The 10,509-nt window shown below is 46.8% G+C and overlaps 1 protein-coding gene across 1 annotated transcript in view; it reads right to left on the minus strand.

Annotated features, from left to right (window-relative positions):
- The window catches only part of LOC133970068 (glutamate receptor 1-like), a 35,314-nt gene extending 25,324 nt beyond the window's left edge, over positions 1 to 9,990 (minus strand). The window contains exons 1-2 of the mRNA XM_062406885.1: positions 9,666 to 9,990; positions 7,528 to 7,662 (exon numbers count right to left, since the gene is read on the minus strand). Of these exons, the coding sequence (XP_062262869.1) occupies positions 7,528 to 7,662; positions 9,666 to 9,828 (298 nt within the window). The 5' untranslated portion in view covers positions 9,829 to 9,990. The remainder of the gene's footprint in view (positions 1 to 7,527; positions 7,663 to 9,665) is intronic.
- Positions 9,991 to 10,509: the final 519 nt, after the last annotated feature.

Genomic DNA, 10,509 nt, shown 5'->3' on the forward strand with positions numbered 1-10,509 from the left:
ACTCCAGGTCACCAAACAAACCAGGAGTCAAATCAAGTTCACGTCCAGTATCTGATTTTCTGTCATTACTTTTTCCTCTGAAAGCAACAGAAGGTGAAACCTCAGCGTGGTGAAGTCGTCTCACGTAGGTGGAGGACAGACGTCCTGCTGCTGTGGGGCTGATGGGGTCGACTCCCTGCTCCTCACAAAGGCTTCAACACGGTAAACCCTGAACACACAATGACTTTAATCAAGTGACTCTCCGTGCAGAGCTCCTTCACAGTCGGGATTAAGTCTTAAGACAAAATAACACTCGCTGCTGAGGCACCCCCGATCCTCCTGTAAATCACTGTCTGATTTGATGCTCCTTTGAGCAAACAGGGATTTTGATTGAATAAAAACATGTCCGCTGTGTAGATGGCACCACCCGGGACACAACAGAAGACGGAAAGAAACTCCCAAAGTGAAGTGAAGTGTCTTGATCGCCCCCTGGAGGCGTGGTGCAGCACAGGTCATAACCCCGCCCCCTCCATGTTAGCAGATGACACCTGAGCTGTCATATTGCTGTTGCCTCACAACAGAGTTGAACTTGGACATATTTGTGTAACATCAGCTGATTGGTTGAGTGGATGTCTGATTCTCAAACATTCCTCCGTTACTCTGTTAAAACACAATCGTTAGTAAAGCAATGCATCCTGGGATACGTTGGGTCGGATCCACAGTTCAGTCTCAGAGTGAAACAGACGTCAGGCTTCATATCTACATGGTTCTGCTACAAACATGAAGCTGTGGAGGAAACTCTGGTGGATGTTAATCGATAGTTTACAGCAGCGAGTGGCTGTGGATGTGTCAGCGCCCCCTGGGGCTCGTGGCCTGTACCAGCAGCTCAACATGAGGTCATGATGACTGCTCTCTGTTGTCCAGGACTTTAACGATGAAGGAGACGGTGAGGCCGGTCGCTCACTGTCAGAATAAATAGTCACAGGGACGGAGTTGATGATTCCGGAAAGCTTCCTGATTGGACACAGAATGAGGACACGCCCCTGAGTGGATGAGTCATCGAACAGAGAAAAGACCAGGATGTTGAAGAATTTTTACCTAATTGGAACTTGATGATTTGACTTTAAACAGCCGTCACATACAAATAATGATATTAGATGAAGAAGTCAAATATAAAATAAACTAAATCAAACGGTCTGTTCAGGACAGTGGATGAATCTCAATGAGATGAGCCACATGTTTATCTCAGTGTCCTCGTTGCACTGCAGCTCCCTGTGGCTAACACTAGCATGCTAACAACAAGCCCATTCCCCTGAGCCGGCTGGCACTGGAAATAACCGCTCCCTCTGGGGCCATGCTATCATGCTAACAATAGACATTAGCCCTCTGGCAGACGCCATCATGCTAACGAGGTATCTGTCTCCTAGCATTAGCGCTGCTGTCCCACTGGGACGTCAGGCCCAATCAGAGACGACAGACGCTTTGAGCTCAAGACTCTTTGTGGTTATTTGTGTTCAGGTCGAGATCAGAGAACGACTCCGGATGAAGTTATTAACACATGAACCGACGTCCGTCTGTGACCAGTGAGCTGCTCTCAGTCCAGTTTAAACTCGTCACTGGTGGAGCTGGTAAACCCCTGTAAACCTGAGGACTGGCCTGTGTAGAGAAGATAAAATACTGTTCATACAAAATAATTGATTTGACTAATTAAAGCTAAATTTATACATATATACAAATCAACTGCAGCTTCATCAAACATGATTCACGTTTAGTGTTTTGATGATATAGAAACGACATGATTGACAGCTGACCCTGACTCAGGATTGGTTGAGAGGGTGTGTGACTGCTACCTCAGAATGGGAGGAGCCTTGATATCACAACACATTCTCTCTCCAGGTGTGAATTACTTCTCTCCTAAGACATCCACAAGACCTGAATGACCTTGACCTTTGACCTTCTACCCCTAAGATCTCCATGTGCATCTTGTGATTTATGGAAAAGCTCCAGATCAGCAGCTCCTTCTCGTCCTCACACTGATCTACACTGTCGCTCTGCTCCGACTGATCTGGTCTCGTTTTTCTTCTTAAACATTTAAATAAAGACGATCAATGCATTTTGAATCAAACCTTCTCTGTGACCAGCCTCTAATGGATCATTGTGAATCAGTAAAGACTCATCACTGATGTGTGGTGACCTTGTCTCGTCCCCACTCAGCCTCCTCTGGTCCTCCTCCTCTGCTCCCCCCACCTGAGGCTTTTAGACAGAGCTTTATTTAAACACAGCCCAGAGACAAGGACAGGCGCCACGGGGCCCACAGCTGAGACCACATCCGTCCATCTGTCCGCTCCACAGCACACGTCTGTCTGAGCTTTGGGAACAGAGCAGAGGACAGGAGGGATTCAGGGTATCAGCGGGTAATCACCAGGACGTCTAATAATCCTCCATCTCCTTCGCCCACGAGGACCTGTGGCTCTTTGCGGTGGAGACACGCCTCCGATGATCAGGTCAGCGTTTCCCTCTGTCGCTCAGCGTTCCCGTCACTTTGCCAACACTTCCTCAGAATGACGTCCGTCAGAAACAGAATGAGCTGCAGCTCCGGCCTCTCACGCTCGACAGTGACGCTTGTGCTCGCTGTTTGTTTCATGTGAAGTGACGGATGCTGAAGATTCAGCCTGTAGCCTGTGATCGCTGACAGCCACAGGTCAGAGGTCACAGACGATACAGTGAAGAGGGCGGAGCCTCTGGTTCCTCAGACATTTCTTTATCTGGGTCGTCTTGATGACCTTGTTATGGACCATCTCTCTTTATGAAGTGTGATGTCAAATGGTGTCCAGGCTTTGTCCTGTGAAGCGGCAGCAGGTTGTCGGGTCCGACTCGTTCAAACAGGAACATGTGGGAACATCCAGGTGAGGGGTGGAGCCTGTAGAGCAGCAGGGGCGGAGCCTGTAGAGCAGCAGGAGGCGGGACCTGTCGTTTAAACTCTGCTGTGTAAAGATCAGTGTTGTTGTTTACAGCTCATCCAGACCAGCGTCGGCCCTCATCACCAGAAGATCTGGAATCTCTTCGTGTTTCCAAGTGGACGTCTTCATCTTCTACGTGTCCGGCTCCTCTTCTTCATCCTGAGATGTTTGTGTTCTTCCTGTTTCACGTCACGTGTTAGAAACCTCATCAACACGTCCACAGAAAAACAACTAACACAGAATCTCCCTCAACGACTCAGAGAGGATTCCTTTCCAGGTGCACAGATCCCAGCTCCAGAGAGTCGAGTGGCAGCGAGTCTGAACCTGAGGCTCTAATTAATGTGTTTAGTAGAGATGCTGAATAATAGATTAAATGGCTGCTTTCCTCAGGGTGATGCACCGTTCACACACACACACACACACACACATTCAGACACACACACGCAGACACTCACACACACCAATCTGCAGCACACATTCACATGGTGTTTAAAGTCATTGAGGCAACTGCTGCCTCCCAGGCAGCCTCGCAATAATCTCCTGCTGAGAATTGCAGCTCTGACACACAAGCACACAGACACACACACACACACACACACACACACACACACACAGAAGCTTCCCCATCAGTTGCAGATATAAATCCCATCTGTCTGAACGTTGTCTCTTTTGCCTCCATGTCTACATTTACACTCCACTCGTCCACAGAGATTTACACACAATTCACTCCAGAGTCGACAAATCAGCCGCACAACCCACCCAGCATTTATTTGACAGCAGGAGAAGAAGACCGAGCGAAGCAGAGTCCTCAGTCGACCACGGGGCGTGACCAGCACCATGACCAGGTCACGGGCTGAATCCTCAGCGTCACACACTAATCACCTGACTGAGGACTCGTTCACACCTGGTTGGGTTCAGAGCTTCAGACTCTTCAGTTCAGTCTGGACCTGAACATCAGGTGTGAACGGTTCCTCAGAGCAGAAGAGGTCCAGACCCAGAAGAGGAGTTCTGGGTCTGGATCAAACTGAACCATGGTTTCCCTCTCTTTTCATCAACCGTCATCAGAGCCACACACACACACACACACACACACACACAGACACACACACACACACACACGTGTCATCCTTGGTTTAAGTCGTTCACAGGTCACAAACCAACATGTCAGCTGCCGTCTCTTCCTCTCTTTTCGTTTATCTGATCTTGCTCCTGTTTGTCCGACATGAAACGGAGAGATTAGGATTATTAATTGCCAATAATCCCCGACTCGTCCTCCTTCTCATTATTCAGTAAATTATGTTTCTGAAGATAAACGTCTTTCCAGGCCAACATTTTTTTAAAGGCTGCACTTTATCCTCAATTCACATTTCAGGCGTTCAACTGAGCGTGAAACTACAAGTGAGTCCTCAAGGGCGAAATGTCACCAGGAACCCACCAGCTCCCCCCCCTCCCTCTCTCTCTTCTCTTTCTCCCGCAGCAATCTCTCCAACACTTTATTTTTTATTTTCTACACCAATAAACAATAAATAACACAAACTACAGGGAGCGGGGGGGTCGTGTCCATTCCTGCTGTCGCCTCAGTCTGTCCCCTCCTGATAAGGGAAGTCCTGGCAGTGAGACAGAGGAGAAACACCATTTAATTCCCCCTCCCTCCTCCTCCTCCTCCCCCCCCTCCCCTCGTCTTCAGCTCTTTAAATCTTCGCTGCCTCTCGTGCAGCTGCAGCTCAGCGTCACACTGTGATGAAGATGTAGATGTAGTTTTACAAATCTCACCCGTCTTCATTTTTAATCCTCGGCTGCTTGTGCTAGGTTCTCACTTCGTTCTCTTTCAGTCTCTCAAAGAACACGTTCTATTTTCTACACACGAGCTCGTCCACAGAAAACACAGGAAATGAAGACGTCTGAGGAGGACAGGTTCATTCACGTCTTTCCAGAGCGGTGACGCAGTCCAGGTGAAAAGACCTCAACCAGAGGGATGTGGGTCTGGAAACAATCTGTCCTTCCATCTGGTTTGTGTCAGAACGGACGACAACAGTCTGGGTCACAACGTCCAGACAGAGAGATGAGCAACTTTCTTTAAAACCTCCAGAGCAGGTTTTGTCACCTCTATGTCTCTGACTGTCTGTTACGACTCTACCATCTCCTGATATCACACACATATAGATATCTCATGTTTCATCACTTCTGTGTTTTTATCACAGACGTAGTTTCTTTTGTCTTGTCTGCTTCGTTTCCTTCTCTGAACTGGCTCCTTCCTGTCAACGGCAAAGTTTCCTAAATGAATCAAATGATAAAACCTGATTTGTGATGTGTGTATGTGTGGTGTGTGTGTGTGTGTGGTGTGTGTGTGTGGTGTGTGTCTGTGTGTGTGAAGCTGTCAGCAGAGCCTGACTTTGTGTTAACATGAGGTGACTCAGGTTAGAGCTCCATTCAAATCCCTCTTACATGCTCTATTAGAGGGAGATGCTCTCTCACCCTCTCTCTCTCTCTCTCTCTCTCTCTCTCTCTCTCTCTCTTCCTTTCAGTCGCCTCCATTCGTTTCAGTCTGATTCTCTGGCGTGAATGCGACATCGTGTCGTTTTGCCAAAGCGCCCGACTCCATTTGCGTTCCTTCACAATAGGATTGTGTTTATTATTGCAGCGACAACACCCCCCCCCCCCCCCCCCCCTCTCCCCCGGTGGTCTGCAGCAGCGCTCTCTCTCTCACTTTCTATTTAAAATTCACACAAAGACAGATTTGAATGTGGGAAGAGATGTAAAGATTCAAACTCTAACAAAATGTTCAAATTCAAAATGTCTCATTCACAGGAGACGTGTGAAGTTTCTTTCCTTCAGCTTCATATTCATGTTTCCTGTGACTGTAAAAGTTCCAAAGTTCAAAAGTTCAACGTCTGAGGTAAAGCCAGAGAGCACTGAAGATCAGATCTGTTTCCTCATCATGTGACCTCATTGACACACTGAGCAGCTCGTTGGCCACGCCCCCTGCACGTGGTCTTATCGTTGTTGTTTAATAAATACTCCTGATGTTTCAGAATCTGTCTTTGTCTTCTGAGCGGCTGGAACGAGGAGCTGCAGCGATGGAGCATGAGAACATTCACAGTCGTAACACTCAACTATCAACCTGGAGCTGAGCAGAACATGTGAAGCACCACTGTCCGCTTGAGCCATGTACGACCAGCTGACCTCTCAAGACTGAAACGTTATCTGGTTTTTACAAAATGGAAGAAACGTCTCTGAGTAAACTGGGTCTTATGAACTATAACGAAAACCAGGTAAACAACCGCGCTGTCAGTGAATCTGCATAAAAACATTCACTTCATGTTTGTGGGGTTTTAAAAATATAAAGAGGAAACGTTAAAAGAAGGAAAATGAAACATCGGATGCATGGAATGTTCCAAATGAGATTAATCTCAGTGAAGACGTAAGAAAAGTGGAACGGCTGATAAATACTCTCTCTCTCTCTCTCTACCCCCCCCCCCCACCTCTCCCTCCCTATCAAAACAAATGTCTCTGAAGGAACAGACTCGTCTCCGAGCAGCTGATCGGACTCTTCTGCTCTTTTATCAGGAATCAGTTTCGGTGATGATGACGAACACGACTGAACGTTCCACTGAGGAGGAAGTTTAACTTCATTAAAGCTTTTTAAGGATTATTCTGCGTCTCAGTGTAATTAACTCTGACTTATGACGGACACATTAAACATCTCATTTGAGTCACGGTGGAGTTTCTGCAGCTCAGAGACGGTTTTTCCAACATCCTGTCTCACCTTGTTTCATCTGAAATCACAGAATGTTATTTTATATTAATTTCCCCATCAGACCAAACAAAAAATGAAATCTGAATGTGACCTGGATAAGCAGGATGGACTGACTAACCAAATAAATCACAATCATTTCCCCTTTTCTCCCAAGGAAGCGTGTTTTCATTGCGTCTGAGTCATAGTGCCACCTACTGGACACGTTCTATGTGCTCCTCCAATCAGGCGTCTCGGGGGTTACTCTTCATATTGTTCTGATAATCATCTGTTCACGTGTAGATTTACTGTTTTATATTCTACTAATAAGAGAATTGAGATAAAAGTGTTAATGAGCTGAATTAGTTCCAGATGAGACCAGTCAACGGCCTGGACCTAAACCCAGTTTCACAGCAGAGTGTAGATTTGAACACAGGTGTAATGAGGCTGGCAGGTAACTGTGGTGGTTTCACACAGAAGGAAACGAGGTCAGCGTTTTGTTCCCTGAAGCTGCTTCAGTCTGAACGTTCCCTGGAGCCCGAGGCCGTTACTGCTGCTGTCGGCTCTTTACAGCTTCTCTTCTCCCTTAATCCCAGCTCTGCTCAGTGAAGTCCACGATGCCCTGAACCACACTGACCTGCAGCACGCTCACACAGGAAGAGGATCCTCTGAATGCTAACGTCACTTCAAATATCCACACGACCAAAACATGAACTCACCACCAGCTGAAGATTCACACAACGTGAACACAACTTCCTGTTTCCAATTCAACAAACCAACCAGCACCTGGAGGTTCTTGTTCATATTGAGACTTCATATTCAAAGTTAGTGTATTTCATCGGTCACTGAACTTACAGGCGTAGGTCATAGCGAAGCTGCTCCCCGTGTCCACCATGTCCACCTGAGGCACCAGCTTGGGGACGTCCTGATGCTGAGCCAGCGCGAAGCGAAACACCTCGTACTCATGGGAGCCGGGGGGGAAAAGGCCTCCTGAAACACAGAAGAAGAACAGAAAGAAGATGACTCTCAAGGTCAGAGGTCAGAGGTTGATTCTGATCTCACGTCTTTGATACTTTCAGTTCCACCGTTTCTTTTTCTCATCCAGCATCAACGTCCATCACTGCAGCTCCTCTCTTCAGCCTCTGTCTCAAACACCTGGTTTTAGCTCCTGTCTCTTTAAGAAGCCCCCCCCCCCCCCTTGTAAAGCCCAGTCTGCTCTGATTGGCCAGCTATATAAAACATGTTACTGTATTTTTAAAAGTTGGGCTGTTTGAAGTAAAGTAGGTTTTTCTATATTTTCCTGGCAAACAGCAAATTATATAATATGTGGGTGTTATTGGAATATTATAAGTTTCATTCACCAGCTGTTTGAAGTGTTCAAGCTCTGACAGACGTTCTCATGACTCAGGTAACACATCCACACAGACTGCAGCGCTGCAGGTGAGTTTCAAGCTGACAGGAAACTGCAGCAGAATATTGTCACACTGAACGTCTCTGTCCGTCTCTTCAGTATCACCGAGATCAGAAGATCAAATTTGACTTCTCTATCAAAGTGAATATTTCTATACGTTGAAAGTGGTTGAAGAAGTACTTTACTTTAGTAAAAGTAACTAGTACAAATACTCTTACAGGTAAAACGTAGTCAACATTTGATTGAACTAAAAGTGTTTCAGCGTCTGCTCGTCCTGCAGGAGACATTTCAGCCGGACGCTCCGGTGTGTTGTCTCGTGTCTCTGCTGTAAAGGAAGGATTTCATTTCCTGTTCGGTTGCTGCATGTGGAGCCGAGGAGGAGCTGCAGCAGAGTCTGAGCTCATCTGGAGAAATATCTACGAAAGGTTCAAAGTCCTATTTAGAGGCTGCAGCAGTCTCCACATCCTGCACCATCCCAGAGGAAACATTACAGGAGCCGTAAGAAACACAAGGCACTACAGGGGTTTCACCAGAGGAGCGGGGGGGCAACACGACGAGCAGGAAACACTCCAGCTCCACAATCTGCAGCTGGGAAGCTCATCCATTGTTTCACTCAAGATAAACCAGTGGCTCCAGTTTCTCTTATTGGTTTTGTTTGTCGTATATGACAGTGAATCACCTCAGACTCAGAGAAGCTGTGGGAATCGAACATGTAACATTTCATTGATCAGATAATAGAGAAAATTATCATTAGTTTAATTTTTATGTGAAAATAAATCCTGAGAATAAAACGTATAAACGAGTCAAAATGTAAATCATGTTATTCATGTGTAGCCCAGGTAGTAACAGTTGACAAAGGAATAGCTGTACACACACACACACACACACACACACACACACACACACACTCTCACTTACACACACACACACACATTCTCACACACACACACACTCTCATGTATGAATCAGAGCAGATCTACAGTCTCTGTCCGTGGTGCTGACTCCTCTCCTGTAGATATCTGTGTACTTTCACCTGAACTCACATCTTCATCTGGAATCTTCTCCTCTTGTGTCGTGAGAACATTGAAGAGTGAGACACATGTGACAGTGAAAGTCACTTCATGAATATATGAATAGTGATAAACTGTAACTCACAGAGGAAATCCCTGCTACAGGCGTTAATCCAACCCAGAGGGAATATATCCACAAAGTGCAAATCACAACAGGAATATTCTGCCATTATCTAGATTATTATAGAAACCAGTCGTATGATTCATCGCTGTTACTGGTGATAAGAACTGAGGTATGAAAAATAACTGGTAGTCAATATATTATATGAAGAAATCCAAATATATCAGAGTACAGAAATATTGGACAATCAATCTGTGTATATAAACAAAAACAAAAAATATATAAATATTTTGTACAAACTATGAGTTTCAAATGTGAAAGACACTCACTAAGACTAAGAGCGGGTGTTCCAGCTTCTGTATATGTACATGCATATGAATATGAATATGAATATGAATATGAATATGAATATGAATGTACATGTATGAGTGTGGACATGCAGCTCACTCACCTATGTGGATGTTACTTGGGAAACTTGTGCCGCTGCAGAGCCCGACGAGCAGCAGCGGCAGCAGCAGGAGCCGCACCGGGAGCACCGGGAGGACCGGGGACAGGACCGGGGACAGCACCGGGGACAGCACCGGGGACAGCACCGGGGAGCTCCGCTGCCGCATAGTTCCTCCTCCAGCCGCAGCACCGACAGGACACACGGAACAACCGGTGTAATCCCATCCACACCGAGACCCGCCACAGATCCACCTGAGCCCGGAGACAGACTCACATCCACCGGCAGCCTGCGTCACTCAGTGTCCTCGGTCTGTCTCAGTGTCCTCGGTCTGTCTCAGCGTCCTCGGTCTGTCTCAGTGTCCTCGGTCTGTCTCAGTGTCCTCGGTCTGTCTCAGTGTCCTCGGTCTGTCTCAGTGTCCTCGGTCTGTCTGTGAGGGTCCAACATCCAGAGTTTGAAGAACAGCAGCGACTCTGAGAGAGGGTTTGATCACTGAGTCTGTTCCTCTCTCTCTCTCTACCTCCCTCCCTCTCTCTTGCTCTCTCTCTCTCTCTCTCTCTCTCTCTCTCTGTCTCTCTCTCTCTCCGTCTCTCTCTCTCTACCTCTCTCTCTCTCTCTCTCTCTTTCTCTCTCTCTCTCTCCCCCTCTTTCTCTAAAGCAGGCACGTGCAAAGACATTTTGGGGGGCAGCGGAGCACGAGGGGGGGGGGGGGGGGGGGGGGATTCTCACAAGAACTCAAATAAATGCCCCGTCAGATATCAAAACACATTTGAGGGAATTGAAGACAGAGAGTAATTTTTATTCTTAAATATTGGTGAATGAAGAAAAAATTGGGCTCGAGCAGAAGGGC

The sequence above is a fragment of the Platichthys flesus genome, chromosome 15, assembly GCF_949316205.1.
Source record: "Platichthys flesus chromosome 15, fPlaFle2.1, whole genome shotgun sequence".
NCBI lineage: Eukaryota > Metazoa > Chordata > Actinopteri > Pleuronectiformes > Pleuronectidae > Platichthys > Platichthys flesus.